Source organism: Panthera leo, chromosome D3 (assembly GCF_018350215.1).
Source record: "Panthera leo isolate Ple1 chromosome D3, P.leo_Ple1_pat1.1, whole genome shotgun sequence".
In the NCBI taxonomy this organism is placed as follows: domain Eukaryota; kingdom Metazoa; phylum Chordata; class Mammalia; order Carnivora; family Felidae; genus Panthera; species Panthera leo.
In genome coordinates, this window is record NC_056690.1 from 69,619,653 (window position 1) to 69,647,507 (window position 27,855).

The 27,855-nt window shown below is 49.8% G+C and overlaps 1 protein-coding gene across 3 annotated transcripts in view; it reads right to left on the minus strand.

Moving 5' to 3' along the window:
* The window catches only part of MYO5B (myosin VB), a 338,880-nt gene that overhangs the window by 61,246 nt on the left and 249,779 nt on the right, over positions 1-27,855 (minus strand). For all 3 annotated transcript variants that reach the window (XM_042910156.1, XM_042910155.1, XM_042910154.1), the window contains 5 exons: positions 22,627-22,713; positions 9,732-9,843; positions 5,458-5,669; positions 3,454-3,610; positions 1,351-1,590 (listed from right to left, as the gene is read on the minus strand). In XM_042910156.1, the coding sequence (XP_042766090.1) occupies positions 1,351-1,590; positions 3,454-3,610; positions 5,458-5,669; positions 9,732-9,843; positions 22,627-22,713 (808 nt within the window). The remainder of the gene's footprint in view (positions 1-1,350; positions 1,591-3,453; positions 3,611-5,457; positions 5,670-9,731; positions 9,844-22,626; positions 22,714-27,855) is intronic.

Here is a 27,855-nt window from a genome sequence, read left to right on the forward strand (position 1 = left end):
ATCCTCTGCTCACCAAGCCTAACGAAGCACCAGAAACCGTCAAGCACCAAGTAAAGTTCCAAAGAGGAGAATGAAGAAGATTGGCCACTGGAGCCACCAAAAAAGTGGGTGTATGGGAGTGTGTGCACGCGTGCCTGCCTCATCTTTCCGACCTGGTGGGGGGTGTCGAGCATCCTGGGCTTGTTTCGGATTCCCTGCAGTGCCCTGCACAATACCCCACACACCCATAGAGACCTGACCAATGACTTGTGACACTGGTTGAGAAGGTGGTTAGGGTAGGAAAAGGAAAAAGCATAAATACAATAGTGGTAACCATTTCCTGGGCTCCCTAGTGCATACCAGATCCTTTGTGCATGTTCACTCACTCTTCTTCCAGCCCTAGAAGCCCCATTTTATGGATAAGAAAACTGAGGCGTGGAGGGATCAGGTCACTTGGTTTCTAAGCAGCAGAGTTGAATGTGAACTGGATTCTTTTGGATTCCAAAGCATGTGTTTTTCCCACCACACAACGCAACAGAGGCCAAAGAGCAAAGTGGTAAAGAACATGGGCTCCAGAGCCAGAGCAGTGGGGTTCAAATCATGGCCTTCCAAGGTCACCTGTGTGACCTTCACCTGTCAAGAATGGAGGATGATGCTATTTACCTTATGGGGCTGTTGTGAGGGTTAAACAAGTTCATACAAAGCACCAGGACAGAGCCTGGCAGGCAGCGAAACCTCCCCATCAACATCGGCTAAGATGACTACCCCAGGCTGCCTCTACAAGGGCAGGAGACCATGATTTTGACTACTGTAGTAACAAATTACCATAAAGTTACCAATATAAATCTATTACCTTATGGTTCTGGAGGTCAGAAGCCTAAAAGGGGTCAGAGCAGGGCTGTGTTCCTCCTGGAGGTTCCAGTGGGGAATCCATGTTACTGCCTTTTCTAGTTCCTGGAGGCTGCCTGCATCCTGGGCTCATGGCCCTGCCTCACTCCAACCTCTGTCACCACATCCTTTCTGAATCTGACCCTCTTGCCTCCCTCTTGCGAGGACCCTTGTGAATATGCTGGGCCCACTCAAATAATCCAGGCTGGTCTCCCCATCCCAAGACCCTTAATTACATCTGCAAAGTCCCATTTGCCGTGTGAGGTCCCATATTCACAGGCCCTGGGAATTAGGATGCAAACATCTTTGGGGGCACTATTCTGTCTGCCATAGTCAGTAGACGTTCCTGCCGAGTGATCTTCTCGGGATGTCTGTGCTCCCTCAGGTCTCTGACACAAGCAGTTCCCCTGAGGATTTCTCTCAAAGGCCCCCCTGGTGCCTCCCACAGCCCCCAACCCCTGGCAGGGAGCTCCTGATGCTGACCTGGTCATCAATCTTCCGCTGCAGCTGGACCACCTTGTTCTCCATGCCCACGTTGAGACGTTTCAGGTGCTCTGCTGAGCGGGCCTCGATCTTGAGGGCCTTCAGCTCCTGCTTGGCCTTAAGCATGCGGAAGGCACACTGGATGACGATGGCCGCGCCCCGCAGCCGCTGAAAGCGCCTACGTGCCACCCAACCCCGCACGTGCTTCTGGAGGATGGTGGCCTTGTGCTCCATGAGGACCTGGTGGGGACAAGCACATACCTGGTGGGTTTGCACTGCAGGACAGGAATGAGGGACGCTCACACACTGCCTGGAGGAAGGGAGAGTCAAGACTGGCCTAGTTTTAGGAGATGCAGAGAGGACATGCCTAACAAAGTTTTGGTGGCCATTTGTTTCATGAACAAGTTTTAACTAAGTTCTGCAGCAGCCTATCTACCTGCAGAGAGCCAGCTGTTAAACTCTTGTTTTTAGTAGTTTGTTTTACTTTGTTTTATTGGTTAGGGAACCACAGCATAAAAACCTCCCAAGTTGGAGGGACCTGAAGATAAACCCTGCTGGCATCTTCCCACTCAACAGATTCAGCTCCCCTCCCTGGTGATGGGGAGCCCGGGGGATGAGATTCTCTAGTCAGAGTCCATGATGAGCCAATGACTTATAGGTACAAATATGGCTTGTAATTCACTTTCCTTTTTCTATCAAGTTACCAACCACTCAGAAAACGAGATCCTCAATGTGTCTACCCTAAGGCCTTGCAAAAGAAGTATTTGTGGGATAAATGAATAAATGAGCAAATAAGCCCAGTATCACAGCTCTAAGATAGAGCTGGGTTCAAGCCTAGTGCCTCCCAAAGTCATGTGCCCCTTCCCTGAGGGCATCACACAGATGTCACTGATCTCCTAGGAACGTTCACACAACGACCTCCCACTGACTTGGGTTTCCCCATCTTACATCACTCAGTGCCACCCTGGTGTCTGATCACATTTGATTTTTCACGGTCACTTCAGTGTTTTATTAGAAAATCAGACCTTCTCCGACCATAAAAGAGAAAAATGTTCTCTTCATGAAAAAAGAATATTTTAGACCTTTCCTTCCAATCTGTCCTTCATCCTAGCTTTGGGCTTCAGCTGTATCGGAGTGATATGCTGGAATGGCTGTGTCCTGACTCAAGGCTACTGGGTAACTCGGCTTCGCTGGAATAATGGCCTGGCAGGGAGGTCGGGGTCCTGCTGTCCTGACCTTACCTTGCTGGGCTTCAGAGTCCTAACCCACTAAATGAAGCGGTGAGACCTGATGATACCTCATATTGCCCTCTGCTCTCAAGTCTGAGCGAGCCCAAGACAGGTCACCAGGCTCTGCCACTGGCTGACCAAGTGCCCTTTGGGCAGGGGACAGCGTCCCCAAGCATCTCAGCTGTCAAAGGAGCATGACGACACGCACCCATCCAACCTATGATGGTTACTCTCGCGTGTGGACTTGCCAGGCCTCACGGTGCCCAGATTAAACACTGCTTCTGGTGCGTCTGAGGGCGTTTCTACAGTAGATGAGCATCTGAATGAGTGGACTGTCCTCCCTGCAATGTGGGAGGGCATCATCCCTAAGGGCTCAAAGAGAACAAAAGGCAGAGGGAAGGGGAATTCGCCCCCTTCCTCCTGCCTCACTGCTTGAGTTAGGACATCATTTTCTCCTGCACTGGGACTGGGATTTACACTATTGGCTCCTCTGGTTCTTAGGCCTTCAGACATGGACTGATTTACACCCCTGGCTTTCCTGGGCCTCCAGCTTATAGATGGTAGATTATGGGACTTCCCAGCATCCATAACCATGTGGACAATTTCCTGAGAGTCCCCATATTTGTATACACACACACGCGTTCCGTTTCTCTGGAAGACTCTAATATACTATACTTTGTGGGACTTTGAAAGGACTCAGTGGGAGCAAAGGTGTCAAATCACTTAGCAGAACGTTAGGAGCACACCCACAATGTTCGTGGTGGCGACAATCCATTTGCTGCTGCTTTGACTCCCAGTCTGCAGCCCCTGAGTCCCCGGGGCAGGGCTGGCGGGGGGGGGGGGGGGGGGGGTGGGGTGGGGAGTGGCTACACACCTGCTGGTACATTCTCCGCACGAACATGCCCCGAGTGAAGGCCTGGATGGTGACGGTGGCCCTGTGGACCCTCTGGTAGGCCAGGCGGGCCCTCCGCATGCGGTACTGCTTCTGGAGCATGATGGCTGCTCGCGTCCTCCGCAGATGCTCGGCCAGCCTGGGGAGGGAGAGCGCAGGCGGGCCCTGCTGACGGAGGCCTGGGAGCCGTGTGTGAACGCAAGCCATGTGCTTGGACGCCCCAGGCTGAGCCCATGTTGATCACGCTCACAGAACACAGCAACGCCACGGGTACCTGGAGCTCAGGCCCTGAATGGCAGCATGAGCATCTTCCGTGTTGTCTAAGAGGTCTTCCCGAAAGTTTAAAGCTCAGTCTGAGCCTCCCAAGCCCTGCTCACTCCCCCTCCCGTGAACCCCTCACACCAACCTGGGCAGTCCCCACTGACACCACGTTTACGCTTCTGTCAGTCTCCGGTACCTCACTCAGCTTGGAGATGCCAACAGCCAGCTCTCAATCATGCCCCCCATATCTAGCAAGGGCCAGGCCTGTAGGTGCTCAGTATATATCTGCTGAATGAATAAAACCTTCACAGGCCTGCACCCTATCTCCCTGCTCTTTCCGTCTGGGACGCACGACGCATGGACATCTCTACTTTCCTGTTTCGCTTCTCCATTCCCCACCACACCCCCCAAGTAAGACAAAGTTAGTCTGACACTTCTTACCCTTCAGGGCTTTGTTTGATGCCAGGTGCATAGTAAGTGTTCAGAAACTCAGAATATTAAAAGTTAGAAAGGCTCTCAGAAGTCCTCTAGCAGAGCCCGGGAGGCAGAGGGAACTTCCCCACCAGCCCCACCCCGCGTGCTGAAGGGAGTCTGGTTCGACAGTCTAACTCATTGTAGGTACTTTCTCCCTATGTGGGCCCTGCATGTCCCCCGGGGCACGAACTCCCACAGGGAGAACACAGGCCAACTCTGTTTTAGGTTCTCCCTGTCCTCTGGGTAAGACAGAGTTGCACACACAGGGGCACTCAGCAATGACTTGGCTTACGGGCACAGACTGCTGACAATTACTTAGCGTTGGTGCTACTGACAACTTTCTATTTCTATAGCTTTTGTTCCAGAGATCATCTCTCGGTGATTCAGAGGTGATCAGTGGCATTCGTCATCTCTGGTTAAGCCCGGGGAAACAGCCTACAGCAAGGATGTGAAGGCCAGCATGAGCAATCTCGAACTTTCGGATACAAAGGATGCCTGATCTGGCTTGTAACTCAGGGGCTTTTTTTTCCTTTTAATGTTCCAGCAGAAGTGACTGAACAGCCACTTGTCAAAGTTTGACTTCCAAATGCAAGACTTCATGGAATAAGGAAATCCCTACATCGTGAGCTCGTGGATCTAGAACGAGGGGTGGGTCTCGCGGGAGGCCGTGTCCCACGTGCCCTCTCGGTGGAGAGGCTCACACTGCTTTGGTGCCTTATCGACCCAATGAGACCAGGTGGGAGGGAAAGTAGTTTGGGCTGCATGGTGCTGGGCTGCTCTGCCCCTGCATAGCCACCTGTGGCTAAAGTCATACCCTCAGTACTGGCTCCATGCAATGAATCTACCTAAGGACCTTCCAGGAGCTTTCCAGCTCTCGTTCCCAAACTCCCGGGGGATTTGGAAAATGGTGCTGTAAAATAAAGAAGCTTAGTGGAAGGGGTGAAGGCTGAATTGGTCTTTTTTTCTAAAAGAAGATTACTTTGGGATTTAGGCAAAGGGAAAATAGTGGTTTTGTGGCACACAGGGCCCATCCTAGATTAGTACTGGTGGGATGGGGACAGACTGGGAGAACCAGGAGACTTGGAGCTAGACTTACTCCCTCAGGTGAGAAGGGCGCAGGAGACACGTACCCAGTTCCTGAGAGAAAGCTGGGTGCAGAAAGAACCACTCTAATCAGGCTGAGGGAGGCCAACCAACCAAGCCCCCCTCCCCCGCGACCTGACACACCAGATGTGCCCCAGTTTGGCTCACCTGCGGGCCAGGAGCCCTCGGCAATACCGCTGCAGAGTTAAGGTAGTGGCCTTCAGCCTGCGGTATTTCACCTTCTGCAGCCAGCCCCGGACAGTTTTCTGGATCATGATCGTGGCTGCCCGGAACTTGTCAGCCCGAAGCTTCTCCAGGTAAGCCACCTGGCCTGCCCGGAAAAAGATCTTGGTGCGGCCAAACTGGAACTTGTCGGGATCCTTTACAAAGCAGGGAGGGGAGCATCAGTGAGGTAACATACCCTACCATCCAGTTCTTCCATGCAGAGTTCCCTGGTCAGAGCTTGGATACCCCTGCTCCTGAGACACACCCCAACTCTCAGCATTCGCTGAACAGACACTAAGTCCCTACTATTAGACATGGGGTTATGGTGTCCAGGCCGCAGCACTGAACAAGATGCCTGCCGTCAGGCAACTGACATCATGGTGAGAGGAGAAAGGCAAGCAAACCAAGGCAAGGTTTTCAGGCAGTGAAGATTCTGAAGACAGTAAAACTTGGGATTTAAGGGTGGGATGGGGATGCTTAAATACGGTAAATCTAGGAAGGCGTTTTTATGGAGGTGGTATTTGAACAAAAACCTAAATAAACTAAAGGAGGCATCCCCAGGAGAAGAGTAGAACAGATCCAAATGTCCTGTGGTAGCAAAAGCTGGGTATGTTTGAGGAACAGGAAAGTCAAGGAGGGTCAAGTGTGGGGGCAGAAAGAACAAATCACCAAAGGCCCCGCAGGCCACAGTACACAACTGGGATGGGAAGCCCCTGGTGGTGCTCTGAGCAAGGAAATGACCCCCTCAGATCATTTTACAAAGATTATCCTCAAATGGCCACACCATTGTATGCATAATTTCAGATTGCATATAGCTCTCCAAAGAAATTTTATTTGACTTCAGACTAGGTTTTGAGATTTGACATATAATTACTGTCTTAAGTGTATCTAATTAGGTTAATGTTAATTACCTTTCCCTGTGCTCACCCCTGTGGCTAAGGAAAGACGACCCAGCAGTGTGCTTGCAGACAAGCTGGGGTAGAGCACTTCATAGTTAACCCGCTGTAACTGAGAGCTCTTCGTAGATAAACTCCTATCTAATTTTGTTCATCGGCACGAAGACCATAAGGAAGAAGTAATGAGCCAAGGTCTAAGAAAAACACACACACGATAGAATGTCTCAGGTTGACAAACGGCTCTGAAATAATGCTGAATCACCACGTTTTACGGGTTCCTTACACAGGCAAGATGGAACTGCCTAAGCTGGGACACAGCGTCCAGCTGGACAGTCGCCGACTGTCCCCGTTCACAGCCAGGCCAAAGGCGAAGCTGGGAGAGGTTAGGTCTGGGCCTGGTCCTCAACCCTGCCTCTGTTCAGGGCCATGTGCCCAGTGGGCCCTCAGCACACGCTGGGAGGGATGGGCTGGATGAGGGGAGAAGCCCCCAGGCAGCTGAGGCCCTGCCTTCATCACTGCCCTACTGGCCAGGGCTCCCTCTCAGTGAAGAGGGGCGAGGGAGCAAAAGGTGGGTGGCTCAGCCCTCTCAGTCCAGAAAGAAGCCTGGCAGCTCAGGCTTCAGCAGAGCCAGGGCCTGGGGGTGTCTGCTGCATCCCAGGAACCAGAGCACATACGCTTGTTTCCTCTTCTGGAAAAACCACCAGGAAGTGTATGACTTGGTCTGCAAAGCCACTGTTTTCACAAGGATACTTCTGAAGGTCCCACCTGCTGTAGCCAGTCACCACTAGCCTGATGGTCACTCTCTCCTCAGCCCACGTGTCTGGGGCACATCCCCTACCTCAGACCTGCTTTCTCTAACCCTCGGAACTTGCTGACGACACCGTTCACATACCAATCAGGGGTAATCTTCTGAGGGCTCCTCTAAGAATCGTAGACTGAGGGGGCAGAACGGAATCTCAGCAATCCACCCCAAGCCACTCCTTTTACCTCACGGATGCCAAGACCAAAGCCTGGCATGCAGGGACTCCCTCTAAGTCTCACTGGAGACATCGAGAGGCAGGACTCCCAGGCCAGCGGTCTCTCACTGCACCACGCCCCCTCTGTAACACCATCTCCTCTCCGCACGCCGTGCACACATATTTCCTTACGCTCCCTGGACTCCCAGCAGACACTTGCTAATATCCTGCTCCCCTGTCACAATCAAGGCTCAGGTCTCTATAATCTGATTCCCTCTGGTGAGGTCCATAATCACACCAGGTACTAGCAGTCCTGGAGGGCAGGGCGCATGTGTTATGCTCTTTTATAAGGCTCACGGTGAGCGACCATTCTAGGTTAGAGTACATAGAAAGGATGCAATACACACTGGTGGGATTAAAGAATAAACAAACTCCAGTAGGGGATGAAGGGCATTCCTAAATCCCTGTAGGAGGAGACAATCACTCATGAACCACCTCATGAAGCTGGCCCCAGCCTCCCTCCCATTAAACTCCCAGCTATTCAGCACCTGTTGCCTGGCCCACATGCCACCGGCTTCTCTCGTCATCACTGTGTTCTAAAATGCACTGGCACTTGCTTGGTGCTGGCAGGTGCCCTTCTAGGCTAACATGCAGCTTCACCCTAGGTAGCACTGGTGACTAGAAGATGAGGCCCCCCAAAAGGGGAGGGAAACAGGAAATACAATGTCCCCAGATAAGTCTTGAAGCACTGATCCCTATTCTTTCTGCAGAAAGGTTAATTATGCACAGTGACATTAGTCAATGAGACTGGCTCAATGGGCACTGTGATTCAGAGTGGCTGGGGGGTGTTGAGCCGGTCCACCTGTAACACCTTGGGGAACTTTGATCGGCTTTCTATACTTCAGTTTCCTCATCTACAAAATGAGGAGGCTTGCATCCCTCTAAGGCGCCATGCGAGGACTAGAAGAGGGATGTGAAGGGTTAGAGTGACTCCTAAGTGCTTCGTAACCGTGAGCTATTAGTGGCAGGTGACAGTCGTGACTGCCCCTCCCCCCATCCCCCCGCAAGCTGGGAACCCATGCAGCCACCTGCACAAACTCAGAGCTCCTGTAAGAACCATTCATGGTGCCAGGGACACAACAACGGGATCCCTGACATTTCAGTGTTCATAGTCCAGTGAAATGACAAACTCTCAACTGCAAGACAAGGGGGTAGGTAAATGCAATAACGGAAGACAGAAACGGAGTGCTGGTGGCCAAAAGAGGATGGGGGTCGCTAACTCCTTCTGGGAGATCAGAACAGGCTTTGCAGACCAGAAGGCATTTTAAGAGCCCAGTCAGGAAGGAGGGTGGAACCTAGGCAGACAAGGGGAAGAGGAAAAAAGTCTTTCAAGCAAAGGAAACAGCACACATTCATACAATTTTCGTTAGGGAATACACTTAGTTCGTTCCAAATGCTCCAGCTGTGATCAGCTCACTGCTTATAAGCAGGGGCTGGGCATTAACACAAAGACTGTCCCCTGCAGTAAAGGTACATGTGTCTGCAACACAGGACACCATGCACCAGGCTTCTGGTCAACGGCAGGCTATTTATTAGTGGCTTACTTTTAGGAAGTCTGAAGTTCTATGTGAATTTTTTTTTTTTTTAATGTGTGTGTGTGTGGTGGGGGGGGGGTGATGCCCTTTATACCTACAATGTGTAAGAGTGAACTGTATTTAAAATTGAAAATTTTTTGATCTAGTTCTCTCCATGACGTTACCTTTCGAAAGGGAAGATGTTTGATGTAATCTAACCCTTTATCAAGACCATTTTTACCATGTCCTGCTAGAATCCCTGAATTCTGTGGAGCTAATATCTAGGATACACCCCTCACAAAGGGCCCCAAAGTAGCTCCAGTCTCAAGGCTCAGGTTTGAGTTCAGGTTGTGTCAATTACATCTGTTGCCTTATTTAAAACAAGCCTTTAGGGGAAGGCCGGAGGCCAGCTGTGCAAGAAGAAGATAGGAAAAGTGCACCTATTTTCCCAAATGCTGACTTCCAAGCTGTGCCTGGGCTAGGTCAGAGCCCCTGGGCAGGTGTGCGGTGTGGGCAGATAATATGGAGCCTCAGGCTTTGGAGAAGCCAGAGCCACAGGCCAGTGGCGGCTTCATCACAAAATGTACAAACATTTTTACTTTTTACACGTGCCGAGACGTGAAAAAAGTCCGCTATATACGTGAAGGGACTTCTCTTTTAAAGTTGCTGATGTTGGAAAATGGATGAGCATGTCAAACAGTTTTAATAAGAAAGATGAAGACCACAAGGGCTGATCACTCCCCCAATTCCCAAGGCATTCCGGGTAAGCCTCCAGGGGTGCACCAGCTCACCTTGATGAGGCTTTCCAGGACAGATCTGCAGATGGCCTTTTTGTCTGTGTTGGCGAGCTCTCTCTTCTTGACCAGCACCCGATACCGGTTGAAGAAGTCGTGGTAGGCCCACCTGGAGGGAAAGTAGGTGCGTCAGGTGGCATGGCCTGCCTCCCAGCCACAGAAGGGCCGCAGCCATCTCAGTGCCCCATAGGGTCGCTAGTCCCGGCATAAAGCTGTTCTCAGAGCAGTAAAAAACCATTCCTGGACCTACTGTCTTCCTCCAATGTGAGAATTTCAGTATGTGGCTGACTTATACAGTCATGAGTGGAGGAGGGAAAAGGAGGGTTTGGAGGTCTCTCTGGGAGGACTGACCAGAGGCTGGACCACTCACGGGGTTTCTGCCCAAGCACGGAGCTCCCCTTGGCTGCTAGAGGAGGAACCTTGCCTGGGACACAGCTTGGTTTTAAATGTTGGCTTTCTTTCATAAAGTTAGTACTTCTCGTTGAAAACTTTTTTTTAAGTTTATTTGTTTTGAAAGAGACACAGCATGAGTGGGGGAGAGGAGAGAGAGGGAGACAGAGAATCCCAAGCAGGCTCCACAATCAGTGTAAAGCCCGACACAAGGCTCGAACCATGAAACTGTGAGATCATGACCTGAGCTGAAACCAAGAAGCGGAAGCTTGACTGAGCCACCCAGGCACCCCATTTACATGCAGAAAATATACATCAGCAAATAAAAGTTGGCCTTATCCTAACCCCCAGTGACACTACCACTCACACATTTTGGTATACGTTAGAAAAAATCTTTTAATTTTGACGTTTGTTTTTGAGAGAGAATACGAGCAGAGAAGGAACAGAGAGAGGGTGACACAGAATCCGAAGGCTCCAGGCTCCGATCTGTCAGCACAGAGCCCGACATGGGACTTGAACCCACGAACCACAAGATCATAACCTAAGCTGAAGCTAGATGCTTAACCGACTGAGCCACCCAGGTGCCCCAGAACCATCTTCCTGCCCAAAGCAGATTTCACCTATCATTTCTCCTGTTTCATTAGAGTCATGTGAGCCCACCATGAGGTATTCAGCAACTCCCAATTAAGAACAAAAGCAAAAAGCCCAGAGCACTCACAATCCTGCCACCTTTTCAGTAATTGTGCTTTGGTATGTTCTGGAAGGGAATCTTTCAGAAGGCCTCAAGTCTGTCTCTCGGCCTCTGAGGAGATCTCTACTTAAATCTTCCTTCTCACAGATGTTCACTCTGACCCTCCTCGCTCCTTCCCCCGTTTCCAGCTCACAACCTCCTCACATCACACATTCTGTTTCTACACAGTTCTACTCTAAGGAGACAGAATTTCCCATCTGAATCCCTCTGCAAGTGAGCTCGGCCATCCGTCCCCATCGGTTCTGCATCCTCGGCAGAGGCATCCGTCAGCCCCAGCTCGCCCCGTCAGAGGCATCAGGGGCTGCCATACAGGCCCTGTCTGCAGGAACACACGCGGTCCTCATCGCCTGTTTGGAAATCATTTAGGTGCTGCCTCCAGATTGTGCATCTGAGGCCTGGCTGAGTGACTGTCCAGTGAACTCATTCATCTCATTCTCATGTATTACTTGGGGTGGGGTCGCCTAGGTAGCTTGGTCGGCTGAGCATCTGACTCGATTTCAGCTCAGGCCATGATCTCACGGGTTCTTGAGATCGAGCCCCATATTGGGCTCCGTGCTGACGTGGACCCTACTTGGGATTTTTGCTCTCCTCCCTCCCCACCCAGGGCATGCATGCGTGCTCCCTCATAATAAATCAACATTAAAAGATATTTACCAAATAAAAATTTTTCAAGAAGTATTATTGAGGAGTAAATGGATTGTACCCCTTTCTCCTGAAGCACATTTGCCTTTAAATGGGGTCCTCCAGAAGTTTCATGAGAAGAACGGAGCACGGTGGAATATTAGGAACTCCCGCTGGGTGGTGAGCAGGGCACGCTTGGCAGTCTGGTCCTTTTGGAGCTCCTCCTTGCGCTCCACAACCATCCGCCAGCATGGGCCTCCTTCGGATCCCCCTCTCCCTCCCAGGCCATGCTCCTCAGCACCCTGGGAGGCAAAGGGAAATGGAGACCAAGCTCCCTGCCTCTCCACCATGTCCATCACCTTCCTTGGTTCGGTGGCAGGTGTCTAACAAAGCTACAGGTATCAGAGAGGGTGTCAGCCTAAGAGCAAGTAACAAAAAGCATTCTCCCCTTTACATTTTTTACAGTGTAAAAGTGCTGTTTAGAAGTTCTGCTTTTTATAACTTTTATTGAGATAACTCACATACCATAAATTTTAAAGTGGACAATAGATTTTAGTATATTTGCAGAGTTGTGCAACCATACCTAATATGGAGTTCCAGAACGTTTTCATAGTCTACTGCAAAGCTCCCATTCCCATTATCAGTCATTCCCCCCCTTCCTTCGGTGGGAGAGCAGAGAGGTGCTAGGAGCCCCCGAGGCCTCTTGTAGGTCTGGGGAAAGGTTCCTGCTGCCCTTATGCCCTTCACTGACTGAACTCAAGTTGTTTCCTGCCCCTCCAGCTGCAGAGGGGCTGTGAACCAAGCCCACCGACTCCCAGGCCATCTCAAACAGGCAGTTTTTATTTTATTTTGGAGAGAGAGCACAAGCAGGGGAGGGGCAGAGAGAGCAGGACAGAGGATCTGAAGCAGGCTCCGTGCCGACAGCAGTGAGCCCGATGTGGGGCTTGAATTCACGAACCGCTAGATCATGACCTAAGCTGAAATCGGACGCTCAATGGACTGAGCCACCCAGGAGCCCCTAGAACAGGTGGCTTTAAACATGGAAACATGTAAGGCTATCTACCTAGCTAAATGCTGCTTCAATTATTCCAGTCATGTACCATAAACATCAAGAAAACTTCTGAGGTCTGACCGATCTCAATTCTGGAGGCCTAGGACCAGAGCTGGAGCTGATAAGCCACAAATCAGATGTGCGTTTTTGACACATGCAAATGTTACCGGACTTCTGAGCTCTTTCTGCCCCAACCCCCAAGTTTTAAAAACAGGCCTCGCTCTCTACTGATACTTCCACGTTGGGCAAGATGCAGAGAGAATGATGCACACACAGAAAAAGGGCTTTGTGAAGTCTTAAGTCGTCTTCTTCCTCTGCCCGCCCATCAACATGTGCCTCGTCACGCATCTGTTCCTGTCCACAGGGAGATGTGGGCTCTCCTTTGAAGCCAACTCAGCACCTTGTGTGTGACTTTCTGCGGGCACCTCCCCCATCCTGCAATACAGTTATTTGTGTACTCACTCGTCTTCTCTCTCCCTACGAGTTTGCAATTTCTCTGGGGGAATAATCAGAGCAGCATTTAGCTGGGCTAAAAACCTCAAGCGGTTCTAATTTGAAGATCTCTTAACTGCTGACAGTTCCATAACTCAGGGAGGTTACAGGCTCAAGGAAATGACAAGATGGTAGGCAGATGTGACTGCAAAGACACCAAGGCCAGTACGGAACGAGCTGGGAGTACAGAAGCCAAGAAGCCTGCTCTGACACGGACGGGATGTGACCTTAGGCAAGTCACATCCTGGATTCATCCCACATAGATGTCTCCAAACTGGAGAGGACATCAAGTGCCTTGCAAAGTACCTCCCACACTTTGGTGGCCAAGGAGTTCATGCACATGGACTGCTTAGAAAGCTTCCCAAAAATCTAAGGTCTCTCCCTTCCCACCTAATGCTCTCCCCCTTTTCTTACAAAGGCTTCATTGGATACTGGCACCGGGGTGACACTGATGGGGGAGGAGTGTGCCTGCAGCAGACAGACCATCCGCTGAGAAGGGCTTGGGCAGGTACTCCCTCATGAGCTACCAAAGCAGAACGTGGCCACCATGGGGTCTGGGCACATACAAGTGTCCTTCAGCCAAGGACCCAGAATCAATTGTGGATTCCCTTTTCCGTGCAACTCTGCGCTCTTAAAGTCTTTGCATGAAAGGCTCCCTCACTTGTAGAAGGAAAACTTTCCAAGCGAAGCTAAACAGAATACGTGATTAGTTTTCCAAAAGTAGCGTTTCTTAACAGAACTTCCTGATTTGGTAGGAACATCTGGATGGAGGTTTTTTGTGGTCATGTAAAAATTAGGAAGACCCTCTACAGGACCACAGGGTGTCCAGGATTTCCACTTGAGGTACTCTACCACCATGGAATCTCCCTCCCTCAGCGTTTTCACGGAGATGTGGGATACAGAGCTTTATGCCTTCTCCACAAGATAGTTTTTATACATATGTTAGCTTCTCTGCTAGACTCTGGACACCCTTGGCTGGGTAAGGATACATTTTTAAACTTCTTTGCACCTTTCACGGTATCTTCATACACACGTTTTAAAAGAATAAGTATTTTCCTGACCAATAAAATGGTTGGAATCCCAACATTAAATCTTTTCTCTTTACTAGCATTTCTCCCAAAGGGCACTATTGGCTTTGGGGCAGGACAATCCTTTTGGGCTCAAATGGACACAAAACATCTTCAGACCATCACCTGCTACTCCATTTGCTGAAATATGCAAAAATGTTCCCTTTTACAAAATCTTTATTCTAGAACATACTTCTGGTCTAGAAGACCACCATCTTGAGAACCAACCCTGCCTACCATCTGCCTGTACAGTGTGAGTCCACTGCTTCCATTCCTGCTCTTTCTGCCCTCTTCAGGTGGCCCTGGACAGGTCCTCCCCCACTCACAGCATGGCTGTGTGGCTCATGGGTCTGGATGTACCCTTTAAGCCAATCCCGAGCCCGGCTGCTCTTCCATTTCACATTATTGCTGGTAGAAGAGCTTCCATCCTTAGTCTATTACCAGGCCCCAATAGTGGCCTCGACCCTGGGTTAAACAGAGTCATAGTGGCCTCAGGGACAGAAGTCACATTCATCCCAGCTCTCCCCGGATTTGGACTCACAGGCAAGGGGCCTGGCTGAATGTCCTGGACATCAAGGACATACCCTGTGTGTCCCTGGCCTGCTAGGGAGATGTGTAGATCTGGTAAAGTAGTCACAACTGGGGGTGTGATTGCTCCTGGTAAGAAAGGGGAGATCAGAGGCAGAGGCGAGGCTGGACAGACACTTCCTGGTAACTAGCTCCAAGGCTCAAGACAGCACACGGTAAACACAACTGCTGTGAATGGCAGAGCAAACACAGTAGGGCAATGTTTTGGTTGCCTGAGTTCTCATCTAGATACTAGACTCAACCATCTACATGTGGGACATTCTAGAGAACATGTCTCCTTGTGAAGCCCTCCACGGATGAATGTGAACAGATGGAGCGGACCCATCAAAGTGGAAGCACTTTGCACTTCCCTTCTCTTGGATAGATTCCCTCAAGCAAGCCTGGCTGGATTAGACCAACTCTAAGAGTCCCTCCAAGAACACCAGGGTAGGAGGCTCTCTGTCACACGCTCTCTCCAACAGCAGGCCACCAGAAAGAACCCCGGAAGATGGCATGTCAGGTTACCATAGGGCGAAAATGGGGAACCTATTTGCAAGTCTAATCTGACAAACATCTAGCATCTAGAAAATATAAAGGACTCCTACAGCACCAAAGAGACAAACGACCCAATTAAAACATGGGCAAAAAATCTGAACGCATTTCTCCAAAGAGGATATACAAATGGCCAATAAGCGCGTGAAAAGACCCTCAACATCAGTAATCATCAGGGAAATACAATCAAAATCATAGTGGGATACCACCTGACACCCCCTAGGATGGCCATAGTAAAACAAACAATAAGTGTTGGCAAGAATGCATAGAAACAGGAAGCCACATCCATCGCCGGTGGAAGTGTAAAATGGTGCAACCACTGTGGAAAATGGTCTGGCAGCTCCTCAACAGGGTAAACCGAGTTGCCATGTGAGCCAGCAATCCCACTCCTAAGTATATAATCAAGAGAAATAAAAATATATGTTCACATAAAAATACATACGTGGATGTTCACAACAGTATTATTCACACTTGCCAAGCAGCAGGAATAACCCAAATGTCCATTGACCGATGAGTGGATAAAACATAGGGTATCCTTACGATACGACAGTATTAGGCAACATAGAAGAATAAAGTTCTGGTACGTGTTAAAACCTGGATAACACAAAAGGCCACTTATATGCTTCCATTTGTATGAAATGTCCACAGTAGGCAAATTTATAGAAAGGAAAAGCAAGTAAGTGGTCGCCAGAGCTAGGAGGAGGGGGAAGAGGTAGTGACCACCAGTGGGAACAGGGTTTCCCCTGGGGTGAGAAAACATCCACAATTAGTAGTGACAGTTGTACAATTCTGGGAATATAATGAAAACCACTGAAGGATTTTTTTTTCTTGTACATAAATTACATCTCAATTTTAAAAAGTCAACGTGATGAACAAATGAGATGAGGTTTGTTGGGGGGGGGGGGTGCTTTGTAAAGTAATACATAACACACGGCATTTGTCATCATTTCAGCACAGGTATTCGTGGAAGGCTCTGAGTGCCAAAGTAGCAGGGTGTTCACCCCCCACTCATACCACCGACAGCCTGGATTTGCTTTCCCCCTTATCCCCACCCTCTGTCCTGGGCCTCCCAGGGGAACACAGGCCGAGACTTAATTCTTCCCCTTTGGCTCTGAGCTGCAGCCAAGATACAAAATGAGGAATGGAAAATGTATTTGGTCCCAGCACTGCCCAGATACAACCCAGCATCCGCAGCTGACCAGTGACCAACACTTGCCTCCAAGGGAGAGTTTCGAGGCAGAGAGCATTCACAAACAAGCTTCCCTGTGGCTGTGATGTGCAGTCCCGGTTGAGAACCATGTGACAGATTGTGTGTGGTCCAAGGAAGGGAGCACAGCTCTCAGGCAAAAGCACCAGAATTAAAGGCTGCAAGATCTTGGGACGAAGAACTGTTTCAGTCTGAAATAAGTTCGTTCTTAGTGGGCTTTAAAATTTTTGTTTTGAGAGAGAGAGCGCGCATGCACGCACATGCGTGTGTAAGCAAGGGAGGGGCAGAGAATCTCAAGCAGGCTCCAAACCCAGCGTGGAGCCTGACATGGGGTTCCATCTCCCCACCCTGGGATCATGACCTGAGCCGAAATCAAGAGTTAGACGCTTAACCGACTGAGCCCTTGGTGGGACTTTTAACAGCAAGGCAGGTAACCACGTGGCTGTGTAATCGTGATTAAATGGAAAGGTGAACAAAGCAACTTCTCCAGACTCCGCCTACTTCCAAGGTCCTGTGCGGTTTCATCCACACGGGGCTGAGGGGACAGAGGCTGGCAAGTGAAGTCTTCTCAGAAAGCATCAGTGAGTTCTTCTAAGGTGAACAGGAAATGAATGGAAGACTTAGGAGTTATGTTTTTTAAATATAAACATTGTGTATTCAAGTACCCTCCCCCCTCCAACACACATGTTGTGGTTAAATGGAACTTGCTTCGCAAATCCCGTGGGACACACCACTGTTCTAAACCCCACAGAGGGAGCCAGAGGACGGCACAGGAGCCCGGGCATGGTGGCCAAGCCTCTGGTCCAGACAGGGCATTTATCACGGTGCTTTGTGTACGTAACAGACATATTTCTTTGCCACGGCAGTACATTTCAAATTGAATGATGTATTTTAAGTCAGATTCCCAGAGAGCCATAATTCTCAGAGATAAAAATAGACAAGTATACTAGTGCCCGAGGGTGGGGTGAGGGCACCCCAGAGAGCCGCCACTGGCCTGCCAACTTGGTGTCCAGGCTCGCGGGGCTTTGGGGGCATAGGACACATGTTTGTTTCAGAATAGGGCCAAGCGTCCTATGCCCAGGGCATCAGTAGGAAAGGGCTGCCCTCTGCATGGGCTCCCGGGGAAGTGCCCTCTGGGCATTTTATCACGAGTCCCTGTGACCCTGGGCCATGCACAGTCTTCCTCTTTGGCATTTTCCTCTCTGCAAAGTGGCATGTGCCCTTTGGCCATTGAAGTTGGAGACACACAGGAAAACATTCTAAGTCCTAACTCCCCTCATCAAAGAAGGCAGGGAAGTTTCCTGCGGAAAACAGCTGGGCAAAGTTCTGGTCACCTGATGAGCTAAACCAAGTGAAATCACTTTGCTGTGTTGAGTCTTAACACCAAGGAGGCGAGTTCTTTTGGGGATGACTCCCAATCCACTCAGGTCCCTCTGGGCTCAGGAAGGACTCCCCAGGTCAAGGTAACAACATGACTGCTCAGCTCTACATTCTGAGGTAACACACGCGAGTCCCTGGTACTTCCTTCAAAAGCGTGCCCCTTCATGGGCACGCATGAGCAGTAACACCTCACTTGATCCCCAGACACAGCAGATGCACCTCTCTCCTGGATGAAGCAGGAAGGGAGGTGTTTTTTTTTTTTTTTTTTTTTTTTTTTTTTTTTTTTTTTTTTTTTTTTTTTTAAGCCGTGAGGTCACTCCAAATGGTTGCCATGATTGGCAGGGGCAGAACAGGGAGGCAAGGGGCAGAGTCAGGAGACTGCAGGTGTGGTAGCTTTGCCCCACAGCCCTCTCCCCAGCCCAAACCACTGCTCCCCCCCCCACCCTAGGCCCTATGGCTGGGGAAAGGGGATTCAGATCTAAAAGGAGTAGATGCATGATTCAGCTCTACCTCAACACTAACAAAAGTGCCATAAAACTACGGTGCCTCTTTCCAAAAGGTAATATTTCAAATGGCAGTTCGGGGAGGGAATCCTCTGAGCCTTCAGCAAAATCTGCTAAGACAGCAAAGGTAAGGCAGCATTCTGGATCTAAGCCCAAATGTTTACATCACAGCGTTAAGTAACATTTTTTGTGATACCGGAAAATCCCAGTCTTTCCTTCCTTCCCTAAGCTCTCCACAATACTCGCAATTACAGAAAGGTACAGATGCCCCTCGCGATCACCTCCTAGAAAGAGGTGTGGATTCATTAGAGAGGCAGGGAAAGACACCCATCAGCTGCCCCCTAAGAGGCAAGTCTGCGGGCATCTCAACTTCGAGGCAACTCTGATTGCAGCCAGGTGGAACGAACAGCAGGAGAAGCCGTTTTCCATATGGGTCTCAAGACTTGGAGGCAATGTGCTCTCTCAGCTGCCAAGGAAGAGGTTGTCTGGATGAGGAGAAAAGCCTGGCTGGCATGCTAAGAATGCAAGATTGAACAGGAAGAACTGATTGAGGACTGACGGGCAGAGAAAGCCTCTTCCCTGATCACTGCGCAGGGGACATTATCGTCCCTTCCGTGCCTGGACACCGCCCTGCTTCCAGGCTGGCAGGATTCTCCCACTCTCCCCACCAACCCCCCACAGTGCAAAGCCTCCTCACCCTTCAAGGCCCACCTCAAACCTCACCTCCTCCACAAAGCCACATTTCTTCTCCAACTTGCACCTAATTCTATGTTGCTGTTTTAGGTTTTTATCACTTCTCCCAGACCGTGAGCTCCTGACAGGCAGAGGCCGGGACTTAGATCCTTAATCCCCTCCCAGCCACTGGCACAGAGCTAGATGCTCAACAGGGGATAGGACACAGAACAGGTGGCCAGATTAACAAGGAAGGGTGGCATGAAGGCAAGAAAACATTTTCTACAGCAGCTCATGTGAGACCACGGGAGTCAAGTCCTCTCCCCGCTTCCTCTTCCACCTCCTAGAACAGATGATTCTGTGCTTCGGCAGCAAAATCGGGAGTGTGGGTGGCACACCCTGTCGCTCTGATTTCCCAGCGAGGCTGCAAGCAAGTACGGCAGGTGAATCTGAGGTGGCAGAGACGCGCGGGACCTGTGCCTGGAGCGCTGTCTAGAGCTAACCACATCAGACCCAGACTTGTAGCTTCTCCTTGACGTTCTCCAAGAAGAGAGGTCCACGCCCCCCGCAGAGCACTTGTTCTGATAGCAAACAACTCACTGTGAGAAAGTTCTTAGCAAAAACACGTGGCTCCTTACATACAGAGACAGAGCCCCCTAGTCCCACTTGCCCTACAATAGCTCATTTTCACACGCTTCCCTGGTTCCGTCTCCCCGGGCTTGGCAAGGTCCCAAACGTTCACGCCTCCCAGACAAGCTCACCATCAGTAGCACCGTCATGTTATAGACAAAGATGAGCACCTGGGCTTCTGGGCTCACCTGGAGGGCTCTGTGCTGCACAGCACAGGTGTGGCCGTGAGGACCCATGATCCCTAAGTTTCTTGTACAAGGACCCTCAACAGTTTAACAGGGGACAACTCAGCTCCAGTTTTGACAGACTTTAGATAATTCTTGGACTGACCTTTTCAATTCCTTAAAGGACTTTGCAATGATCTTTTGAGGTGACCAGATGCTTCAGGGTTTCACAAAGACAAAGCTAAATATTTCTGGTACGGGCCTGTTTTACCCAGATAATTGCACCCATGAGCATGTAGTTTCTTACTCATATCTAAATGAGTGATAAACATGTTATTAAATGCTTAAGTGCCCAGCACTGTGTGGAGGACTTTAGAGGCATTATGTCATTCATTACACACGCCTATGATGTAACTACTTAGTGATCCGGGAACGCAGGCTCAGAGATTAATTTCCTCGCTTGAGGTTACCTAGCCGAGGAGCATGGGAGCAGACAATGGAAGCCAGGCCTGACTCCACCAAGGCCAAGGCTTCAACCACCAGCCTCCTCTGGCTATGGCCCAGGGTTCAATTCTACAATCTGGACTTCTATTTACAAGCTGGAGCAGGCAGGGTGCAGTTTTATGCCAAGCCTCAGGTCTGGGCCCAGCCCCCGGCGGGCAGGCATAGAACCCTACTCTACTCTTCACTCCTGTTGAACCAGTTTGGATGGCAACACTCTAACGTGAGCAGGAAGATGCTTGGCAATCACCACATAGCCAGGCAGAGGAAGGGGTGTGTCTAATCTTCATTCAACCACAGCAAATGGCGACCCTGAGCGAGCTCACTTCTTTCTGCGAGCCTCCTCAGCAAAAGTGCCTTTTAAATCATGATGCACCTGGGTCTATATATAAAGCTCAAGTAAGGTCAGACTGTAATATCCTTTCTACCACAAATTGCCATTTTCCATCCCTGGTTATTTCATTAAATAAACAAGATGCTGGTCATGACCTGTCACACTGATTTCCTGAGCCACTAGTGGGCTGTGAAGCAGTTCCTAGAAACACTGAGGGCAGCAGACTAAAGGCTTTTGGGGAGTCCAATGGAGTAGGAGTAGGAGTAGGAGTGGGGCCTGGCTGCCTGGGGAGCCCGCTTTGAAAAGCCATGGCCGGGCAGCTCCTTCAGGTCCTTGCCACGTTCCTAAGTTGTAGGAACCATGTGCTTGGAGCAGCCATTGTATGTGGATCCAACTGGCTAGACTACATTACAGTTCCTCGAACTCAAGACTGAACTACTACGCCCGTGGCCTGAGCCCCGTTCTCTCCATCAAAAGACTGATGCTGGGCACTGCAGGGCAGACAGAGCCCGCACCTGAGAAGGGCAAGCAGGGCTCACCTCATTGATCATGGAGTTGCCAGCAGTTCGCGCTCAACCCCTGGGGCTGAAAAAGGAGATGGAACCCCAGGGTCCTCCCAGTCTTTCTTCTAAGCAGAAGAGATGTGGGTCAAAGAAAATACCAACAGGCTTCTGCCCTGGCCAGAGTAGACGGCTCTGAACAATGCTCGAACCTGCTGGGTTTGGAAAAGCTGCCTGGAGGTTGCAGATTAGGGACAGTTCCTTGTACTTTCCGGGTCAAATGCAAACTCCTAATTTCACCACTAACTTGATTCCCGGGTCTAACTTTTGGGAACTGCTCACGGTCAAGTTGCTTCTTGGTATATAACACTGCTGCATACGAAGTGGTTCCTTAACTGTAGTGGCCAAGGGCTGGCTGGAGACGGCAGGGAGGAGGGGAGGCCTGGAGACATGTCCTCCTCCCATTTCCGGCTTCCTCTGTCTCCCTCCACCGCCTGGCACATGTGGAACTTCTTTGGACAGGGGGTCCCTGTGGAAACCACCACGGGCTCTGGGATGCTACACTGGTAGCGTACGGCAGGAGATATCTGGCCTCGGTGACACTGGGACGCAGTATTGACCCCATGAAAGCTAGCTGGCCACCATCCACACCCCACTCCTACTTCAGGCAAGCATCTAGGAAGGATCCAGTCTTGACGGAGCTTCGAGAGACACTAGGTGGCTCACTTATTCACAATGCAAATTAGATCTTGATAGTGTTTTTTTAAATTGAAAATTATACCCTCCATCATAGATTTGATTCTATTTTAAAAGGTAAAGGCGTCCATTGACAAATGGATGGACAAAATACGTCCTATACATACAGTGGAGTGCTATTCAGCCATAAAAAGGGAGGAAATTCTGACACAGCTACCGAGGTGAACCTTAAAGACATGAGACTAAGTGAGATGAGCCAGTCAACCACCGCTGTAGGACTCCACTTATATGAAGACCGAGACTCCTCAAAAACAGAGACAAAGTTGAGTGGTGGCTGCCAGCCGCTGGGGGGTGGAGCAAATGGGGATTTAGTGTTTAATGGGGACAGAGTTTCAGTTTTGCAAGATGAAAACATTTCTGGAGATGGCTGCATAAAGAGAAATGTACGTACTTACCACCACTGAACTATACGTTTCAAAATGATTAGGACAATAGACGGTGCATTTTACCACAATAAGAACCAAAAAGTAAAGGGAACAGGTGGGAGGAAAGGAGAAATCCCCTTTGCAACTCTAGCTAGCTCAATGCCCAGACCAACGCCAGCCTGAAACGTGAAAAGCTGCCCAAGAGGACACTGCTGTTGACTTCCATACTTCTCAGGCCAAAATGATATTCTTCTGTCAGTATCCTGCTTGGACCCTCACTGTTTGGGAACATTACAGAGGATCGGTCTCTGGCTGACAGCACATAAACAGGTTTCCTAGGACACCAAACTCTGGCTGCCCCACCAGGACATGGCTGGTGGGCACATTACCTGGATGGGTAGCCGGCTGCACTGATTCGGATTGTCTCCAACACCCCACACGCTCTGAGCTGCTGCACTGCTCTCTTTGGGTCAAAGCTGCAAAACAGTAAGACATTCCATAAATGGCCATGCTGGCAAAGAAATGGAACAGGAGAGAGGGAAAGATGACTTCTTCCTGCACCGGGAGACAGACCATCATGCACCTTAATCTCAAGGTCAGGGGCCAAGCACAGACTAAAAGACACTGACTGGCAGGTGCATGAATGATTTCAGTACCTAAGTTCTATGCAAGTTCTTATTCTTACCTGAGATACATCTCTTCTTTGCATACCTGAATTCTGTCCACCCTCCAAGACCCATTCCTGCCTCCTCTCTAAGCCTTCCCTTATTATTTCCATCCATGGGGGCACCTGTGTTCATTCAAAAGCCAAATCATAGACACTTGCCACCACAAGCAGTATTTGGCTCAGGAGTTAAAAGGGGAAGTTTCAGGCCAGGCAGACCTGGATGTGAATTGTGACATGGTCCCTGACAAGTTGCATGTGTAATTTGGGGAAAGCAACGTCACCTCAATATCCTCACCTATAAAATGGGGATAATAATAGTATCTCTTCTTCAGGGTTAGTGTGAAGATTAAACATAAAGGCCCATGAAAGCAGTTAGACCACCACCTGGCACAACTTTAGGACACAGGCATCAACTAGCTGCTCTCATGACAGCTGCCTCGTTACGAAAAAGAAATCTATATTCCCATCTGTCTTCAGAGATGCGAGCCACATCTTCAACAGCTCACATGCCTGTACAATGCTGTTTAACACTGAAAAACCAGTATTTATTCCAACACCTAAGTTGATCAGGATGTTGTAGAATCAGCAGTCAGACGCGGTCTGGGCGAAGAGTGTCCACACCGGAGGAGAACTGTACAGAAGCAGCGTACAAAGCAGCATGTGATAACCATAGTAAAAGTGCTGGAAGAGTCCAGGGGGAAAGTGGTCAGCGTCAGCTGAGGTCATCAGGGCGTCTTCATGGGGGAAGTACTAAGCTGAACTGGAATTAATCCCCACTTGTAGTTTGCTAAGACCCTTGTCCCACTCTGTGAGGAGGGATGGGAAGTAAATGCTCCCTTTCTTTCTGGCTGTTCCTCAGCTCAGCTAGAGCCAAGGGCCATGCGTCTTGCTCTCCTTCCACTCTGGGAAGTGGGTGGGCAGGGCTGAGGCCCAGCTCCCGGGATCACACTGGCTTTAGCACACACCTTGGCCAAGCTGTTGGGCAACCTGTCTGCCCTGGCAGAGAAACAGGAAGCATCTTCATCTCTAGGACCCCGGGGGACTTCCTCGTGCTACTCTTGTCTGCCACCTCCAGATAAGCCTGGGTGTTCTCTTCCCAGAAGCTTCTGGAGCTCTGCAGGATGGATCAGGGCTGGAATCTGCCACACCCAGATTCAGAGCTCTCCACGGGAGACTTCTTCCCTCAGATCTATTTGTATGAACCGCTCAGGTCCTAGCGCTGGCTGGTCTCTTACACCAAGAACCCAGAAGTCTATCGAGGTAGGCCGCCTGGGTCAGCAGGCACCTTCTGACTGAAGACCATGAGCCGACCTGGAGTCCAGGAACTCTGTGTTCCAGGTCAGCCCTGGGGCTCGGTGTCTGGGAGTCACCCACAGCCTCCTCCTGCCTCCCCTCAAAATCTGCCCAAGTCCTGCCACTTTTGACAGCCAGCTCCTCCATAAAGTCTGCCTGATTCCTCCAGCCCCAAGGTGCCCCTGGCACTTGAGTATGTACCGGACAAATGGGCATTCGAGTCTGCACAGTCCTGAACAACAAGACTGTTACTTTGCAGGAGTTAATTTCTTTTTTTTTTAAAGTCAGCAAAAAGCTCCTCTGTGGAAGAGCTTATAGGATGAAAGAAAACAAAAGGAAACCTAAGTGCAGAGCCTTTCACTAGGTTATCCCCTTTGTAGTTTGTCTCAGGTGTCACCAGGATGCACCACAGTTCTGGGACCCAAGAAAAACCTTAACCAACACGGGGCGGTAGTGAGGAGTCTAAGCAGCAACATGGGCTCTGCTGTTTACAGGTCTGCTTCTCTCGTCTGCCGGGTGGCCGGCTGGGCCGAGTTATGAAAGCACGGTGGATGGGCTTGAGCCTTGGGGAAGGTGTTCTGTGGGCTGCAGACCTCTGCCTCTGCACCCCTGATCTCCAGGCCAGAGTCTGCTTCCCTCTGCGGTGTGTGGGGGGATGGGCAGCACACGTAGCAAGCACCGGTGACCGCTCGTCCTTTGTGGCCACGGTGGGTAGACAAAGGTCTTCCGACTTCCCTCCAGAGCTGGCACCATTCTCTTCCCCACGGGATGGGGAAAAAGAGCAAGGGCAAACCAGAAAACCTGGTACGGGCCGCCAACAGCTAGTGCCCGTCCAGGCAATACACAATCTCTCTGTAGCTTTGCCTCACTTCTCCAACAGAAGCGGAGGATACCTGTCCCACTGTCATTCACTGGTTTGTTGCAATGACTAAGCGACAGAAAAGAACAACCCTATTAAAAGGAAACAAGCAGACACTATACCAAAAAGATTCTGCCATCCTCTTTCCTTGTTCACATGCCCCAGCCTTCTGTATTTTATCTCATCTCTTCAAGAGTAAAGAATGCTCACTGTCAATGGCATCCCTTCACGAGCCTTGCTACCTGTGTTACGAGGTGACAAGGTGATGGTGAGTGGAAAATCAGCCCTCCCACCTAGTAAATTTTGGATGACCACAGTGAGGACAAGAGACACTTAACTCCGGACTGCAAAATCACCAAAGAAATACAGGGTCAAACCTGCTGAAATGCAGGGCTATACTTTCTCCTCCCAATGAACGTGCAGGTTCAGCAGAACCGGAAGCTTAGAACCCAGCTCCCCCTCAGCAGTCATGCGCCACTACTGATTTTTGCACAGACCGCCAGCTCCCACCCATTCTTCAGGCTCTGCAGTGTGCTGAGTCATACCTGAGGACCCCGGGACGCTCAGGAATGTCCACTGCTGAGAGCAGGGCACCGGCCCGCAGGAAACTGGCCAGCTCCTCCCACCAGTGACCCCAGATTTATCACACTCCCCCAGGCCACCTCCTCCCTGGACACTTAACCACCTTCTCGCTTCTCTGCTCCTGTAGCACTTCCACACTGATCTGTGACTGGCAGTTCCTGAAGGATGAGGGGCAAGTCTGTCATTTCACTTGTCCTAGCCCAGTGTCCAGTGAATAGTGGGTATGATGAATGTTTTTTTTAATAAAAGAAACAGCAGAGGAAAAAAGACTTTTCTACAAGAGATGCTATCAAAAGCATTTAGTCTAGGACAGCCGTCCTCCACTGGGTTGTCATTTTGTCCTCCAAGAAACACCTGGCAACATCTTAAAGCATTTTTAGTTGTCACAATGATGGGGATGCTGCTAGCATACTACAATGCATAAGACAGCCCCCCATAACAGGGCATTACCTGGCCCAAAATGTCAAGGGTCCTAAGGTTGAGAAAGCGGTTGGAGGCGATGGGAGGAGGCCTACAGAACTCTCCTTCTAGAAGAATGTCAGTAACATCGTATATTTATTTTAGACGATGTTATAGGTTCTACTCATCAAAATTTGTTATACTTCTCACAAATAATCTACATTATCTCCTTGAATTTTTTCATCAGGATGATCATTTTAAACCACAATTAGCAGGTGAGGCCAACAGTACAGGGCTAGCTCCTGGAGCAGCCAAACAATTCAGTTTGAATCTAGAATCCAAGTGCTCTGACCTGGTTCAGTATTCTCCCTACTTTATTACAAGGATGATTTCAGTCCTGAAGGCAACGGAAGGTCTTAGAAACATGGGCCATTAGGACTAGACACTGTATTCTGAAAGCCCCCAGCATCTCCTCTCATCTGAGGGGAGGCCCAGCAAGAGAATACAGCACGTGGCAGGCACCAGGTTCTGAGGAACCCACGGCCCCAGGTCGCAGCTGGTTGAGGGCAGAGCTGGTACCCAACCCTCGACTCTCCTCTGGGGGCCCTGCACACCGCTCCTGCCCTTCACACATAATCAAAGTCTTTCACGCTTGCTGCCTTTCTAATAGCCTCTCTTCTCCTAGAGTCAGCTGGTACACAGATGCCACAAGGGGGGAATTCCTAACCACTTCTTGGAAATGTGGAGGAAAGGAAAAGAGTCAACAATCAGCATGCTTCAAGGAAGGCTGACTCAAGGCTGTCTTCCTGACCTTTTCCAGCACAAGGCCCATCTGAGTATAGGTCAAATTTTATGAAATAATAGGAGCAGCAGGGGGTAGTTCAGATACTCTGACAGAATTGCCAAAAAAATTATTTCACAGAAAGAAATTATGCTAGGTCCAAAAGAAAGTCAGAAAGCCGGGAATAAGGTGCTTCAAAAATTTAGAATTATACCTCTTCTGGGCAGAGAATGTAACTTGTGTGGTGGCTCATGGCAATGGAATGAGAGGCTGCAGAGGTAAGGGACAGACTGTTCTCAAGGCTTAGGGGAGTATTTCAGGCAAGAAACAGAGTCTAAAACAAGGTGACAGAAGAGAAAAGGGACACCAACCTAAGAAAACTTCAAGTAGACTCTATGGGCCTTTGACAAGGTTTATGCTATCCAATATGGTAGCCATCAGCCAGCTACAGGCATTTGAATATAATTAAAATGACAATTCAGTTCCTCAGTCATACCAGCCACATTCCAAGCACAGAATTGCCACGTGTGGTAGACTTGTGGCTACTATGTTGGACAATGCAGATTATAGAACAGCTTCATGTATCACAAAAAGTTCTATTGGACAGCACTGGTCCAGAAGGACTCTGAGGTTTGGTGGTGGGTAAATGAGCAGTCAGGAAATAATTATGCCATTTACTACAAAAGAGACCAAAGAGGGACCATTTCTCGAGGGGCAAGGAGTCTGACTTCAGACATGCTGGATGTGAGTCAATGAAAATGCAGCAGGCATTCAGAAATACTGGTCTGGAACCTGGCAAAAACCAGAGATGAACACAGACCCTGAACAGTCCCTGCTATATGGATTCGGGTGGGGTCAAGCATGTGGGCGTGGGTAAAGCTGGAAGACAATTTCCAAGATAGGGGTAGAATTTAGGCCAGAGAAGGCCAAGGAGTGGGGTGGAGGAAGGAGAGTGGGTATGAATAACTGGAATTTCAGTGGTAGAAGGCACGTGAGAAATAGGACAATCTTCACATCTCATCACTCGACATGTCACT